The sequence below is a fragment of the Chelon labrosus genome (assembly GCF_963514085.1).
Source record: "Chelon labrosus genome assembly, chromosome: 1".
Lineage (NCBI taxonomy): Eukaryota > Metazoa > Chordata > Actinopteri > Mugiliformes > Mugilidae > Chelon > Chelon labrosus.
Window position 1 is genome coordinate 20,598,625 of NC_140337.1, and position 17,575 is coordinate 20,616,199.

The 17,575-nt window shown below is 44.0% G+C and overlaps 1 protein-coding gene across 5 annotated transcripts in view; it reads left to right on the forward strand.

Annotated features, from left to right (window-relative positions):
- Nucleotides 1-15,025, forward strand: part of dock11 (dedicator of cytokinesis 11) — a 77,442-nt gene extending 62,417 nt beyond the window's left edge. For 3 of the 5 annotated variants that reach the window (XM_084544083.1, XM_084544084.1, XM_084544086.1), the window contains 8 exons: nucleotides 383-505; nucleotides 1,481-1,594; nucleotides 3,800-3,946; nucleotides 5,839-6,049; nucleotides 6,806-6,996; nucleotides 8,212-8,312; nucleotides 8,438-8,576; nucleotides 13,336-15,025. In XM_084544083.1, coding sequence (XP_084400209.1) covers nucleotides 383-505; nucleotides 1,481-1,594; nucleotides 3,800-3,946; nucleotides 5,839-6,049; nucleotides 6,806-6,996; nucleotides 8,212-8,312; nucleotides 8,438-8,576; nucleotides 13,336-13,428 — 1,119 coding nt within the window. In that variant the 3' untranslated portion in view covers nucleotides 13,429-15,025. The remainder of the gene's footprint in view (nucleotides 1-382; nucleotides 506-1,480; nucleotides 1,595-3,799; nucleotides 3,947-5,838; nucleotides 6,050-6,805; nucleotides 6,997-8,211; nucleotides 8,313-8,437; nucleotides 8,577-13,335) is intronic. The other 2 variants (XR_014699049.1, XM_084544085.1) reach the window with 2 other exon arrangements.
- Nucleotides 15,026-17,575: the final 2,550 nt, after the last annotated feature.

Here is a 17,575-nt window from a genome sequence, read left to right on the forward strand (position 1 = left end):
CAAGTAGCAAAAACAACTAGTGTAATAAATAGAGGGTTGAGGTGGTAAGGAGGCTGAATATACATATTGACATTCATTGAATTGAATATCATGAATAAAACAAACTCCAATAGTCATCATCTTCACATGGATTGACCACCTCAGAGTCCAGACCTTAACCCCATTGAGAATCTTTGGGATGTGCTGGAGAAGGCTTTGCTCAGTGTTTTGGTCAATATAAGATCTTGGTGAAAAATTAATGCAACACTGGATGGAAATAAATCTGGTGACATTGAGGAAGTTTATCGAAACAATGCCACAGAGAACAATGAACTATTAGAGTGTGTGACCTTTATTTTTTTTTTGGCGCGTTATAATATTTTTCCTTTTTACGCCCTTTTAGGAAGTCCTGGTGGAACACCTCGAGGTCTGCGTGGACGCGCTGTGGAAAGCCGAACGCTACGAGCTCATCACACACATCGCCAAACTCATTATCCCCATTTACGAGAAGCGCCACGAGTACCAGGTACCGTCACGTCCATGTCTTCGGTCGAAATTGCTCACAGGATGCTCAGCCTCTCCCCGTTTCATTTACTTTCACTTCCTAGCGACTACGGAACACCTGCCGCTCCACCTGCACAACATGATACCAGTTCAGATTACTGTCAGCTTCGCTTTTGCACGCACTCTCGCGCACTTTCACCTCCGTCCTCAATGGAGGAAGTTGTAGTGTCAGTCATCCGTCCGTTCAGCCGTTCACGCAGACTGAGCTCCGAGTCAACACGGTCCTGTGTGTCTCGGTTGACAGTCTTCCATCAAAAAGGACGGGTGTCAGGTCTGATCCAGAGAGGATCCAGCTGGACGCACCAAAACAACATGACGGGGCTAATTGCAACGGAGGCCTCACGCCCCTCGCGTCCTGGCCAAGAATTTGCACTTGAACACGGCCAACAAGCACTTACGCACCTGTGGAAGAACAACTGGCAATAGAAAAGAGATGCTGCGTCTTCAGCGTCTTCATTCCAGATGATAACGCTGTTGACGGGCCACCAGTTCAACATTCGGAATTGGCGCGAAAGCTGCCGCCAGGGGCCCAACTCGTGCCGGGGGTGTGGGACGGTTAGCCGTCGTGTTTGTACAACATCTACTGCTAATGTTTCTGTGTGCCTAATACCAAAGGGCTCTTTCAGAAGTCTTGTAGAGCCGGTAACTCAGCAGTTTTTTTGGCACGTTTTGCAGCAGACGAGGATATTTATCATATTTTAATAGGGCTGGTAACAATCGTTGTGACTCATCAGACACACCTTCATACATACAGTAATTGCGCCCCATTCTTGTGCATTGTATTGTCATGTGCGAGCTATAAATGGACTTTAAGTACCGCTTTCCACGAAGCCTGTGATGTTGCATTGCTGAAATTCTTGCGCTTGGCTTTCAGAAACAAACAATCATGACACAGATGAGATGTGATGGATGTCTGTCCTGTTTTTTTTGTTTTCAGAAACTGAGCCGACTGTACGACACTCTGCACAGAGCCTACAACAAGATCATGGAGGTGATACACTCTGGCCGCAGGATGCTCGGGACTTACTTCAGGGTGGCCTTTTATGGTCAGGTGAGGACAACGGCCTGCTGCAAGTGCACCTTTATTTAGGATGCAGTTGCTAACCGGAGGGTTCATGCCACAAGCCAAAGTGTCCTAGAGCGAGAAACTAGTTCCCCAGTTTCTCCCGGTGCTTGTGCATGAGTGAGCGAATAGTTGCTTGCGTCACTGTGGCTGTAAACCACTTTGACTACCGAGAGGTAGAAAAGCGCTGTATAAAAACACTAAAGCGGCAAACAATGTGCAGCACAGAGTGCGTGTTTGGTGTGCACAAACAGAAAAAAGGAAAACGGCAGGGTAAATTGGAATGGAAATGGAAAGGGTGCGGTAATGAACCGTTTCTCTATCAGTTAACATCTTGATTGCATAAAAAAAATAACACAGGAGTCTTAGATTATCAAAATATATCTCAAAATAAAAAATAAAAAAGAACTGCCTTCTCAAGAGAGCTTTAAAAGAGATGAAGATGAATGGATTTCTGTGACGGAGGACGGTGGCGGGATCTGTAATGACCGCGATTTCCATTTGCACGGTTAAATCAAGGTAATTGTGGAAGCTGCACGTTTATCGCGCGCATCTGCCCCGCCGCTGTCAGCCGAGACCTAATTAACTGAGGGGATAGGCTTCCATAGAGTGTGCAGCGGACAGATAGTGGTCGAGACTGACCACTTATGTCTAGCGCTGCGTGTTTTACGAAACATTTAAATCGCATCTCGACAAATCCTTGCCCTCAGGTTTAATTTGCACCAAAGGAACCTCGTAGGGCTCGGTGCAGCTGCAACAAACACAGCTGATATTAAGTGTCTCTTGTCCAAAAAAACAAACAAAAACATTACAACTGGAGGTGTAAATAGACATCATGGTGTATGACGGTGGTTTAAATCTCTAAAAACACAACAACACAACGACAACGCAAAGGTTTGCGTTTACAGCTCTTGCATGCGACGGCGACAGCAGCCAAGGTGGAAGCATAAAAAAATTGGAGCAGATGTCTGGTACGAATTTAGACGAGTTCATTGATCCCAGGGAGGGCAATTCATCCGTGCACAAATCCACACCCAGTAATTTATTACGTCAACATCGCAGATAAACACAGAGATCGATAAAGGACAGAGGGATTAAAACAAACGAGATCTATCTATTTCTATGTAAGGACAGAGTCATTAAAAACAACCTGAAGGCCTCACTGTGAATTCACACAACAAAACACGGCTGAATGGCTGAATATACTCTCTTGCCGTCTTTTTTTTTTGTCCTTCACGGATAATCCATTAAACCAAAGATTTTCAATAAATAAACAATGGAAGTACTTAAAATCCTCTTATTAACACTAAAAGAGTTCAGATTCCTCGTCACGCGGATTCCCGGCCATGCCCGTTAGTCTCAGAGGTAAGAGGACGTCCGAAAACTTGACAAGAAATCTGTTTTCTTAAATGGGAACTACTGTTTTTTACAACCTGGACCTTATTTCTGGCATAAAATCCGATCGTTTACTCACCCATATAAATTTTGTGTCATTTGCACTCGTTCAGGAGATATTGAGATCCGTGTATATCCATATAGTGGGAGTGAATGGGGCACCGAAACGCAGCCTCTAAATAACGCATTTCACCAATATTTTGTTATCGTACGCTAGTGCTATTCCCTGTTGAGTCCAGAGTTACCTGTTATCATCATCCGGGGTCTGTAGATTGACCTTCTGACCTGGATGATGTCATCTGACCTGGATGATGTCATTTCTGAGCACCGTGCACACCCGCGATGGTCGGCTTGTTTACCTGTAATTTGCTAAATATCTTCCAAACAAATTACATGAAAAATATATGGGTGAGTAAACGGTCGTATTTTATGGCAGAAATAAGGTCCAGGTTGTAAAAAACAGTAGTTCCCCTTTAGGAAGTCCTGAAGCTATCGGTGTACATGATAAACACAAGAGGTGACATGTATCCGGTCACAAAAACCCGTTGACTCCTGTCCGTGAGAAAATTTAAGACTGGCACAAAAAAACGGTCTGGGAGAGTAAACTAAGAGGCAAATCAAATATTACACAGTGCCGCTAGACATAAGCAAATACAAAGTAAAAATCTTGCCGCACCTTCTTTTTAATGAGAGAGAAAAAATAAAAGTTACACTAAAGCAAACATGTTAAGATTTATTGAGCTAAACAGTTATGTTAAACTCCGTTTGCCTCTCTGTGACCTTGTGTATTTTGAACAGTGCTTCTTCGAGGAGGAGGACGGGAAGGAGTACATCTACAAAGAGCCCAAACTCACCGGCCTGTCCGAAATCTCTCAGCGTCTGATGACGCTGTACGGGGAGAAGTTTGGGCCGGAGAACGTCAAGATAATCCAGGACTCCAACAAGGTGCGGTGGAAAAATGGTGGAAAGAAATTGTGGGAGACATTTTGAGTAAATATGTGCCGATAATGTGCCGTGGGACTTTTAAATGGCAGGTTGCTGCATCAGCTGAAATGCAGTAAAGATTATGAACAACTGACTTGGAATTGTGTTTATTTGGAAAATATGATATGGCCAAAATAACGTGGGAAATGGTCAGTTTCCACCACATGCCGTGTTTGTGAAGTCTCAGTTGAGAGGTTTCTTTCATTGTTTTGGCTTTAGACGTTAGCGGCGCATTGACGAGTTGTGGGTCTTGGCAGCGTGTGATGTCGTTGACAGATGGGAATCATTCACTTTGGAAATACTACAAACGTTTGAATTAATTTTGGATGAAAATGGTATTATTTTATCTTGGGAACCAGTCCAACTCGCCTTCCCACACATTTTTAAGGTTGGTCTGGAGTCGCTCCGTTGGGAGCTGATTATGATCTGACCAAGCGGGTCTGAGCGGTGAAGCCCACGCAGAAGTGCAAAAAAAAAAAATGCAGTTCATCGAGTGGTCGCTGGAGGATGGCTCCAAAAGAGAATAGATCCTCACAGAACCCCACGTTAGAAAAGCCCAACTTTACAGCGATATTAAAGGAGAACTACTGTTTTTTTGTTATTTCTGGCATAAAATACAATCGTTTACTCACCCATATAACTTTTGTGTCATTTGCACTCGTTCAGGAGATAATTAGATCTGCGTATATCCATGTAGTGGGAGTGACTGGGGCACCGAGACGCAGCCTCTAAATAACGCATTATCTGTCGCGAAACTCGTTCATTTCAATATTTTGTTATGATACGCTAGTGCTATTCCCTGTTGAGTCCAGAGTTACCTGTTATCATCATTCGGGATCTGTAGATTGACCAACAAACCCCAGATGATGTCTTCTGACCTGGATGATGTCATCTCTGAGCACTGCGCACACCGGCGATAGTCGGCTTGTTTCCCTGTAATTTGCTACTGCTATGGTTCGTCCACAACCTCAGAATCAGAAAAATATACAGCCATGTTGCAAAAACGAGCAGTAGCAAATTACAGGTAAACAAGCCGACCGTCGCGGGTGCGTGCGGCGCCCAGAGATGACATCATCCAGGTAAGAAGACATCTTCCGGGGTCTGTAGGTCAGACGGATGATGTCTTCTGACCTGGATGATGAAAACAGGTAACTCCAGACTCAACAGGGAATAGCACTAGCGTATCATAACAAAATATTGGTGAAATGAACGAGTTTCACGGCAGATAATGCGTTATTTAGAGGCTGCGTCTCGGTGCCCCAGTCACTCCCACTATATGGATATATACGCAGATCTAATTATCTCCTGAATGAATGCAAATTACACAAAAGTTATAAGGGTGAGTAAACAACCGTATTTTATGCTAGACATAAGGTCCAGGTTGTAAAAAACAGTTGTTCCCCTTTAAACATGTTTACAGCCTTAGCCGGCTGCTAGCACCTCGGTAGCTAGCTCGGTAGCCTCAGCTAACACGGTAGCGGAGGGTTAGGTGGGCAGGTTTCGACGACCAGGCTTTCTTTGGTCCGCCCCAACGAATTATGGACAGACTGAAGTGCAACCAACATGGTGACCACTTGCTCCGCTCGCTTGGGGCTTCATTTGGCTCTGCAGAAATTCAATGGGTGACGTCATGATGGGTTTGTCCATAGTTTATACAGACAATGATCTGCTAAGACAATCAAATTATTTGGGCGGGCTTTATGCAGTGATGGACATCGCTCTGATTTGTTGAAACACCCCAGAATAAATAGGCTAATATTATTTCCCAACAACTCACATTTCTGGACGCGCACATTTGACATGACTGTACTTCATGTAGACATTTTATTGACGTCGATCGCTTGGCCCCGCAGGTGAACCCCAAAGAGCTGGACGCCAAGTTCGCCTACGTCCAGGTGACTTTCGTGAAGCCGTACTTCGAGGAGAAGGAGGCGCCGGAGAAGAAGACCGACTTCGAGAAGTGCCACAACATCAACCGCTTCGTGTTCGAGACGCCGTACACGCTGTCCGGGAAGAAGCACGGCGGTGTGGAGGAGCAGTGCAAGAGGAGGATCGTCCTCATAAGTAAATGGAACGCACAGTTTGCTGCAGCTCACGTTGAAAACGAGGAAACACCGTCTCTTTTACCCTCTCTGTCTCTCTCAGCCGTGCAATTAGAAAAAAAACAAACCTGTCATTTAGTGTAAATGCCTCATGTTTAACTTCACCACACCACCTACCGCAGTGCATTCATCTTCATTATCATGGTAACATTTCAAAGGGACTTAATGTCTTAATGTTTGTGCACAGAAGCAGAAATCTTCTCCTACAGGGCAGATGCACTTTCGTCTACTTATTTTTTTTCACATCTTATCTGCTCAGCCATGTGGGACGTGACTTGCTAAATAAATAATGATAAACAGAAGAAGAAGAAAAAAAAACATTTCACATTAACAGCTGGCTACTGTTGCAAAGCCCTCCAGCTATACCGAATATCTCTTGTTGATCTTGTGTCGCTGGCGGTCCCCCTCGAGCAGTGTGGCTCTCGTTTTTTTTTTGTTAACTTAACACATGTAGCTCTCGTGTAAACAGGAGACTCTCTGAATGAGCCTGCACCAAAGAGCAGAGCACCAATTCATTCTGCCGATACCGTACGAGTGCCTTCAAAACAAACACGACAAAACATTTGCTATCACATTTGATCGCTTTGACGCAGTAAACAGCAAGTGATCACCTGCAGGTAACCTCGAAAAGGAGCTGAAGAAGATGTTTTTGTTCTGGAGAGTTATTTAGGCGTGCGTGCCAAGACCCAACCAGTTATGCCTGTCGTCTCATCCCCAGCTGCCAACACTTTCCCGTACGTGAAGAAGCGCGTGGAGGTGGTGGCGGAGAAGCAGGTGGAGCTCAAGCCGGTGGATGTGGCCATAGACGAGATGAAGGCGCGGACGGCGGAGCTGACCAAGCTGTGCTCCAGCCAGGAGGTGGACATGATCCAGCTGCAGCTCAAGCTGCAGGGCTGCGTCTCCGTGCAGGTGCGGGTTCATGTCGCCCTGACAACAACACATCAAAGAAAGAAAATCAGATAAAATACTTTATTTTTGTTTTAAAGATTCAGAAGTGATTTAAAGTCATGTGAGTCGAGTGAAAAAGCAAGGTCATGTTCAGCCTTGGGTCGGGTTTTAGGGTTAGGGTTTCATTCATTCATCTTCTGTAACCGCTTGTTCCTGTTAATGTTCGCGGGGTCTGCTGGAGCCTATCCCAGCTGTCATTGGGCGAGAGGAAGGGTACACCCTGGACAGGTCTCCAGTCTATCAGGGCTAACACAGAGAGAAAGACAACCATTCACAACTACGGCATGTCATTGGACGGTGGGAGGAAGCTGGAGTACCCGGAGAGAACCCACGCAGACACAGGTAGAACAGGGAGAACGCCACACAGAAAGACCCAGTCTACTCATGGATTGGTTAACAGATAGACACCTTAAGCAGACCCCAGCTTATAAGGGGTGGAGCCACAAGTGAGATAGACTGCAGTGAAGGTTTTCTTGGCTTCACAGCAAGAAGGTTCTGGGTTCTAATCCATGGACCGACTGGGGCATTTCCATGCAGAGTTCTCCATGTTCTCCCTGTGTCTGCGTTGGTTCTCTCCAGGTACTCCAGCTTCCTCCCACCGTCCAAAGACGTGCTCGTTAGGTTCACTGGTGATTCTAAATTAGCCCTGCAATAGACTGGCGACCTGTCCAGGGTGGACCCCGCCTCTAGCCCGATGACAGCTGGGTTTGATATCCACTTTTACAATTAGCATAAGTAGAACATTTTTCCAGCTTCATCTTTTTTTGTTTTTATACTACGGTAAATGCGGCCCGCAGATAAAAATACAAAATACATGAGAACAAGACACGAACACAAACATAAACACCTCTACCTCAGAGCTTGTTTGAACAATGCCGCCTTCAGCTGCATAATCACCGCATGTAAAGGCAAATATTAACATTAAGCAGTTACGGTACATTACGTCCTCAGGGCTTACACGAACACCAGACGTTGGGTTTATCTTCACGGGTGCCTCCGGGGTATTTGACGAGATAGGTCACCTGGAGTATCACCTTTTCATCGCCGCTTTACCCCTTCTGCTTGATAAATAAAATGCCAGTGGGGTGAAGACCATGAGAAAAATGGAAAAAAACAAAAGCTGATTGTCATCTGTGTGTAAGAATGCCTAACAATTCCAGGCATGTTTCGCTGCAGGTGAATGCAGGTCCGATGGCGTATGCCAGGGCATTCTTGGATGAAAGTAAAACCAACCAGTTGGGCAGCAAGAAAGTAAAAGAGCTGAAGGATATTTTCAGGTATTCTTTTTCATTGTACCAAGTGATTTGTGTGCTTTAATCATTTAATGTGTCTCTTCATACCTGATCAGATGAATACAACTTTTATTTTTCATTTATTTATTCATTTATTTATTAATTGCCAGGCGCTTTGTGGAGGCGTGCAGCATGGCTCTGGACATCAACGAGCGCCTGATTAAAGAGGATCAGTTTGAGTACCACGAGGGCCTAAAGGGCAACTTCAAGGAAATGGTGAAGGAGCTCTCAGAGATCATCCACGAGCAGGTAATCTTTCTGTGCCCGGCGCCGCATGACAATGCAATGCAACCGTTGCTGCCCTCTACGTCATATTCAGCGCTTTGATCCTTTTTACCACAGGACTAGTTTGTACCTGAGGGATGTCCTGTGATACAGATATTACCCACCCACGTCTGCGTTTCATGTGGCGCCGTTCATTCGGGATAAGCAAATAATGCGTTTTACTCAAATTCACCGTCCATAGTTACGGCTCTGCTGCTTTCCGCCTCACTTTACTCTGCATGTCAGAGGTCAATTTACGCAGCGTTTAGCAAATTCTAGTCGATAATTGATCCCTATGGCAGCATTTAAATCAGCCCCCACCTTGAACCCATGAACACGTCACTGCTTGATTTAATAATTGTGGGTGAACGGGGTCAGCAACGTCTCGCCTTAACATCTGTCCAAAAATTTAAATTCTCAAGTGACAAGAGGCAGAATAAAAGTCTGGAAAAAGTCAAAACCGCACCCTCAGATCACAGAGATCAATCTGATTTGCACTGGATTATTTTTATCACGGGACCTCTGTGTTAGGAGATACAGGGCGGGTAACTTTCACTATACAAATTACGGACATCACACGGGATTAAGATTCCAGACGACCTCTGAAATTATTACAAATTCCCAGAGGTCCCCCGGGTCAAACTAGAGACACTCGAGCCACCTGAGTCAGCAGGCCTCCGGCGGAAGGATGCGGCCGGTTTGATGCCAGACTCGCGTGTTTACAAAAGCGCGTGAAAATAAAACCTAAAAGCATCCACACGGAGCCCGGTATGCAAAGTTGCCATGGTCGCGAGTGGCATCACAGAGCGCTTCCTGTTGCCTGGTAGCGAGCCATGCTCGGTATCAAAGGCCGTTTTGATTATCATTTGCATTTTCCAGCTTCAAAACACACTGTAAACAGCGTGCGTCCTGTAACTGAAGAGTCATAGTTACCGTTTTTGTTTAAATCCACCACTAAACACACAAAAAAAAAAATCACTATTTTCTATAAGTGGCTCTTATGTACGGAAGCCGAGAACGGCCATGGATTTTTTTTTAATGCACTGTTATATCGTCATAACGACTTATTAATTCGTTATCTCGAGAAAACAAACTTTGTTATATCGAGATAACGAATTAATAAGTCGTTATCACGATATAACAAAGATCGTTATCTCGAGATAACAACTTAATAAGTCGTTATGACGATATAACAAAGATCGTTATCTCGAGATAACTAATTAATTATTTCGTTTTCTCGACATAACAAAGATCATTATCTCGAGATATTGAATTATTTCGTTTTCTCGACATGGAAGCGCATTAGTTTGAAGTCAAGATGAACACATTATCAATTAATTCGTTATCTCGAGATAACGATCTTTGTTTTCTCGAGATAACGATCTTTGTTATGTCGAGATAACGAAATAATTAATTCATTATGACGATATAACAAAGATCGTTATCTCGATATAACGACTTAATAAGTCATTATGACGATATAACAAAGATCGTTATCTCGAGATAACGACTTAATAAGTCGGTATGACGACATAACAAAGATCGTTATATCGTGATAACGAATTAATAAATCGTTATCACGATATAACAGTGCACAAAAAAAATAAAAAATCCATGGCCATTCTCGGCTTCCGTACTTATGCACCCTTAATTACAGTTCACGTACTTTATACTGCGAATGTAACGTCATTTTTTATGTATAGCTCTCTGTGCAAATGATAAGAACGGGACGTTAGGGCGTAAGGACAGCGACCTGACTGCTCCACTCTGACGCGAGGACACATTACTGGCAGTGAAAGGGCTGTAATCGCCTGCGCTAACGGCGGTCATTAGCAGAGGCCCTGATTTCATACAAACGTCGGCCACATGTCATAATTCCTTCTTCCAGTGGCACTCCGCTATGGCTTTCAGAGGCAAAAAAAAACGCTCAGCGCTGGTCATGATCGGACTTTAATTGAATCCTAATGAGCTGCGATGGGAAGCCGCGGTAATGCAACGTCTAGGAATCGCTGGTCAAACTGAATTTCCTCTCGAACATTTCCTGAAAGAACGACTCCCAGCGTCACCGAGGACGGCTCACACACACACAAACACACACACTCATTTGTTTATCTGCCGTGTTGTGAATGTGTGAAGGATACACACATTCTCGGTCAGGTTGTTGTTGCTGCTGCTGTTTTTTTTTTTTTTGTTTGCCAAACTAACTCATTTGACTTTTTCTCTCCAATGTGCTGGCCTTTAGCTTTAAGGAAAAAAACAGGTAATGTGATCATCAAGTGTGTTAAATCTCATTATTTTGTCCTTTTTTTTTGTCATGAATATGATTTTGCACCTTCTTCAGTTCATTTCCTCCACGCGCTTTGCGGTTAAAGTGTCCGGGGTACCGAAAATGAATTCCAAGCATAGTCGGCGTGTAAGAGAAATGATTTGGGCAAATGTGGCAGTTTGATGTCAAATAAAATGCAGTCAGCTGGAAAGATTTCTGCAGAGCATTCAAAGGCTGAAATCGGTTTGGCAGCCGCGGGAGACATTTGGCAGTCACCGATTTCCTCCTTTGACAAACTCGTCCGATCAGTCCGAGGCACGGAAAGCTATTTGCGCCGCAGATCACAGCGAACACTGGCACCACTCATCGCGTTCAAAGCAGTGCAAATGGGAGATGCCTTTAATCAAATAGTGCTTACACTCACACACACACACACACACACACACACACATGCGTTGGTGTTATGGTTAAGGTTTGAACATTTGCATGAACGCACACATGAAAACTACATCCTGGTAAAACATCTATCGATGCCTCACTTATTCCAAACCACACGGGGTTTCCACGTGTCGTCGGGCTTTCTGCCTCGGTGGCGGCAAACCAGAAAAAATGAAGTGACTGAAAGTTTGGAACAAGATGACATTATGATCTTGTTCTGTGTAAATCTGCAGCAGAACGACTTCGACCGCAAGTCAGCCACAAACTGACGCTGTCATAAAGAACTGGGTGATAATTAAAGAAGACGGCGCTAGTTGATGCTGGACTGGCAGCTCAGTCACTTGCAGTGTGTGTCACAAAAAATAGTCTATGCGCTACGATTAAGTCAGCAGGTTTTTGTGCAAGTAATCGAGATATATACCGATCTGCCGTAACATTATGACCACTGACAGGAGAAATAAATAACCATCGTGTGACGATTCAATGTTCTGCTGGGAAACTTTTGGACCTGGATGTTGCTTAGACATGTAGCACCCACCTAGACCAGACCAGACACCCCCACCCCATAGCAATGACACTCCTTGATGGCAGCAGCCATCCCCAGCAGGATGCAGCCTGACACAGACACACACACACAAAAAAAAAAACGCTTTAGGAACAACTCAAAAAAACATGAAGAACACCTCAAGGTGTTGACCTGGCCTCCAAATTCACTAGATCCCACACTGATCAAGTATCTGTGGGATGATCCACAGAGGCCCCTCTTCTCAAAGACCCCCCCACTAACAACATCCTGTTTTCCAGACACCACAGGACACCCTCAGAAGGCCCATGTCCATTCTCTGATGAGTCACAACTGTTTTGGAGGCACAAAAGGGAGACCTACACAATATTAGGAAGGTGGTCATAATGTTACGCCTGATTGGTATATATCAGAACCACCTATGCAATGCCACAGAAACAACTTCAGAGGGAAAAAAAACTACAACTGCATACCCTTTTACACCTTCTTGGTACTTCGGGAGTTTGCTCAAACGCTGAAAATGAAGCCAGCCCTCAGCTTTGGGCATGACAGCACTCCGAACGACACATCCACATCAACAAACGAAAGGCTTCAGCAATAATATTTTTGAATGCTTTCAGACCTAAATATAGAAAATCTATGGGGAGACATAAAGACGGCTCCATCCCCTCCCAATCTGACAGATTATTTTGAGTTTTTGCTGAGAGTCGTGGGAAAATACTGTCATGTCGAGATGGGCCACCCCGACACCCTCTTATCCAAACAGAAAGACTGCTTCAGCTTAGTCCAGGGGTGTACACACACTAAGTTTGACTGTTGCATTGCATGGGATGTCACTTTTAGAAAAAAAAAAAGTTCAGATGTTCTGCAATTTAGTTTCGTTTTTATCAAAACCCCAGATGAGTCACTTTCACCCTACGATCCCAGTTCTCTGGTGTCAGACTTCCTCGTAATGTTCAGAGGGTGGTCCGTCATTCCCAGTTTTACTGTAAATGACGTAGCGGTCCGATCACTGCGGGGATGGATGGCAAGTTGTAACAGATTCGGCTTATGGTCTGTGGGTTTCTGTGGGATCTGTTTTAGACAGCGTTCTTTATGATTGCAACCTGCTATTTTATGTTTGACTTGTTTTTAAAGCAATCCTGGTCTGCAGCACATACCTTAACTTTGTTCTGCCAATCAAATAATAATAATGATAAAAGAATGAAAGAAAGTCGGTCAATTATCAGGCCGGCATGGTGGTTAAACCGGCGGGGGAAACCGGTCGTGCCAACGAAAACAAACATCAGACCTCGGATAAATACTGATAAGGAAACTAAACAACATGCCGCGTCTTTGAACTTCTTCATAATGTCTAGGTCTGTTGCACTCTTTTGTGCGGCTTTTGCTTTTAACGTTCCATCATATAAATACATGTCACATCCTAGCGGTAGAGTGTATGACCAGAGCTGATCGTAGCTCCTGTTTGCTCCTGCTGCCGACACTCACCCCCGTCTTGTGTCTTGCTCTGATCCCAGATCTACCAGGAGGAAATGATGCGCTCGCTGCTGCAAGTCAACTCCCTCCACGTGTTCAGTGCCATCAGCGGGATGTCCGCCGACCTGGGCTGACCTCCCTCCCCCCACTGCTGCCCGCGGCCACCCACCCTCGTCTACATCCTTCTCCCCCGACCGTCCGAACTGGATGATAACAGGGCGGCTCTCAATTTTACGTCTGCCCTGCTACGCTTGCCAAAAAAACATGCCACCGGCGAAGAAGATGCCATTTTTTTTGTGTGGTCTTCGACCATCTCTTCTCGCTGCTGGTGCTGGTGGTGGTTGAGGGTGAAGCCACTGCAGCACTGCAGCATATTTCACATGTACACAGTATTTCAGCAGTATTTCTGAGAATGTATTACGGCTGCACCAACTCAACGTCTGCATGTCAGGAGTAGGTGTTAAGCTGAGTCATGCTAGGCCGCATTGCACTTTTTTTTCCTGCCTCGGCAACCACCTGCAGGATTGACTGTTAGTTAAACGTAGCAAAGCAATTCTCCCTTCCCGTCCTCTCTTTGCAAGGTTGCCTTCCAGATCTATGCACACACACTCCAGAACAAACTTTTACTACTTGAGTCAACATTCTGATAACAGTGTCACCCTTTTTATGGTGGCGTGTCATCTTTTTGTTTTCCTTTAGGCCCGGGCCTTTCGTGCCAGGCGAGCAGGCAGGCCAGCGGGCCAGAGGGCGGGCGTGGCGAGCAAACCACAGACTCAACCGGTTCTGTTTCTCTTTTTTTCTTTTTTTTTGCGACAAACTGAAAGCATTGAGGTCCTCCGCGGAGCAAAGGTTTAGGGTGTCTGCGCATTCCTGCCAGGTTACAAGGCACGCGGCGAGCAGATAAGTCGCGTCTAAAGAGCAGCAGAGCGTCAGTCCAAAGTCACAGAGCTCAGGGTTGTAATAAAGCTGTGTGATAATGCTGCTGTTATGGGTCATTTGTGTTGCGTAATAGTAGGTGTTAAATTGTAAAGGTATAAAAAATCTTATCAGCGTCCTAGACTATATTAGATATCGCAAATGAAACCAGGCAAAGACAAAAACGCGATTTCGAATTCTATCTATCGAAGACTTAAAACAATCATGGAGAGCGCGTTATTTTTTATTTTTGACGTTTGAAATCGAACGCTCAAGCGAGCTCCTCATCTGGGTTCAGATCCTGTGCCTTTGTGCTCTGCCTTCTGAAAAAAAAAAAAAATGTCTCAATGTATCTCAATAAGAAGCATCACACGCTGGTCAATTCACCCAATTTCACAAGTGCTACACTGAAAATTAGCAGATAGATGAATGATATTTAAGCGGATGTACATAGTTTGTCGACACGCTGTACATTTTTAGGTCTGTATCCCTGTATGTTTGTATGTATGTATTATATCTGTGACTTTTTTGGCTGCTTGTTAAACTTACTTTTTTTTTTTTTCCAATAAAACTTGTTGCAGAAAAAAAATACTGCATTTCGTCAATCATTACTCGAGCTCCAAGATAGCCGTTGAGAAAATCTCACAGCCGGGGGGGGAGTTCATGGGTGTCACTCTCGACTTTAAAGTGAACGCAAACAAGGGATCTGTGAACTGCCAAGAAAACATTAACGTGTTTAACTGGCAAACTCTTTCTCCGGCTGCAGAGACGTAAAGCTGTTGATTTCAAAGCCCTCATGCATTAATCTGATAATGTTTTGACAGCACCTACTCGTCTGGTTTCCAGCCTCTCACGATATGAGGTGTTGAAATGTGACTTAAGTCAGGATCTGGGCATGAGTGGGAAAAAACCTATATCTTAGACAAATAAGACGGGGCTGTCTTACTTGTCTATGTCCTATTCACGCTGCTACTGAAGGATTCCACTAGGGGGCACTCCAGAGAATTCAACCATGCCTTGTTTACTTATCGTATTATTGTTTCTGCTGAAACGTTTGCTTTGGCAGCTCAAGCGTCAGATGACTAGCTGACCACACACTGTCTGATTTTCCACTGTGAGCATCTTTGCACGTTCACACCGAGCTCTGTCCGGCTGTTTCGTCCGACATATTCGTCTGTGACTCATTGTGCAGGGGCGAAGAGTTGGTGCTTGTTGCATGCTGTAGATGCGTAGCCTTAATGTCTTGGACTTGAATGAGACAGTAAGCTAGAGTGATGACAATTGCTCTGCACATGCTCAGGAGGATCCTTAGCTAGCTTAGGTCAGTAGCTAGCTAAGAGGATTGCTGGGGCGTTCAGTATTTTTCTTCTGCTGTTTAAAGTTTAAATGACTGAACTTACTTCAGTTTCATCTTCAGGTTGCGGATGAACAAGAACAGCCTATGCTAACATAGGTGTTGCTACATAGCATCAGAGGTGTATAAAGTACTTGAAAAAAAAAAACAACCAAGTAAAAGTACAAATACCATAACTGAAAATGACTTTGGTAAAAGTTAAAGTCGCCCACAAGAAAATCACTTGAGTAAAAGTCTTAAAGTAGCTCACATTAAATGTACTTAAGTATCAAAAGTACAAGTACAAGTAAAGTACTAAGTATTTTTACAGTACGCATAAAAAGAAGCAAAACAACCAAAACTGGTTCTTCCCTTGTTCTCTTTATTTCACTTTCAGGTGAATGAAATAGATGTGGTATGATAAAACAAAAACAAAAAAAACACTTGTTGTGTCTTCCTCATCAGCGTTAACTGCGGAGGTAGCCATGTTGATGTCCGCCGCCCTTACCTCTAAACCTCGTGAGAGTACCGTACGTTGTTCCTCTCGTCCTCTCAGACACGCCCATTCCAATAATCCTTCGATGATTAATTATATTTCTATTTTAATTTGTAACGAGTAACGAGGTGGCAAACGTCACAGCAACAGAGCGAAAGTATATTTTTTAACTTTTAAATGTAGTAGAGTAAAAGTCCTGATTAAAAAAAAAACTCAAGTACAGATCTTCAAAAAAACTACTTAAGTAGTGTAACGTAGTACATCTACTTCTTTACTATACACCTCTGCTTAGCATGCATGATCTAATTATAATTCTCCGTTGATGTCTATCTCGTGCTATTTTGTTAAAACCTAGTTAGACTGCTCCTTCACGTTAACTGAACACTTTTAACTTTCATAACTTACATCCAGTTACCATTACTTCTGTTGAAATAGGAACTACCTTGTTGTTAGTGTGGTTACAGTATTTTTATTCGAGATAATGGCTTAAAATTACTTATTTCTTCAGTGTGAAACACTGACCTCAAATGCTGGCCTCAGCGAGGGGGCAATTATAACTCTCTGCATTCAGTTTGGAAAAATGAAAGAAATTTGTCTGATTCATGAATGCAAAATGATGCTGGGAAGGGGTGAATCAGCTGAAAGGACACAGTGTTTTGCAATACTGAAAAATATTGCAAATGCAGTACTCTGAACTGAAATTTCTGAATCGCATTACTCACATGAAGGCATGCCAGTAAATGGCATGTAATGGAGCTGACATCCGGTCAATGAAAGAAGCTGCAAATGCGTAAAGCTGCAGAAACTGAATTTGCAGAAAAGCTCAAAATGCATGGCGGTGCTTTTGCTGGAAATAAACCTGGAAGCTCAAATGTGAAAACTTGAGTTGCTAAAGTGCATTAGCTAAAAGAAACAAAAAAAAAAGAACAAAAAAGAGAAATGCTGAAGCTAGGGATTGAGTAAAAATCAGTAGTCACACAGTTGGCACATGTACGGTATTAGTTCCTCTTATATACCAGCTGAAATGTGGACCGTAGATTAAAACTTACAGAAGCCTGCATTCCAGTGATGGGACGTACTGTGCCGAGGCTTTGGAGGAGTGTGTTTCGAGAATCCCTGGAAGCCTCGCTGATTCAGAAACAACATAAATAAAGCAAAGTGAGTGTTCGTGTTGGAGTGGCGCCAATTTGCCTGTGACACAGGGGAGCTTGTTCTTCTGGAGCCTTGCAAAAAGGAGAGTTTCCCCCGAATGGCGCCTAGTGATGGCTAATCGAGGCTTTGCAAAAAATGGGTTGCAAGCTGTGATAAGTAAAATAATAACAGCCCGTAGCTTAAAAGATCTCGAGTAGTGAGTGTTCACTACGCCAGATGTCATTTCACTGTTTAATTGATGAGCTTTGAGTAGAACTCAGCGTTGAAAGGAAATCGAACCCCGGCGACGCTGATGCAAGAGTGTGGTTTTCATGACGCATCGCAAGTTCCGATCAGAACACCTTTTGGTCATTTCAGGCTATACTCGATGAGTCTTCATGGCCTC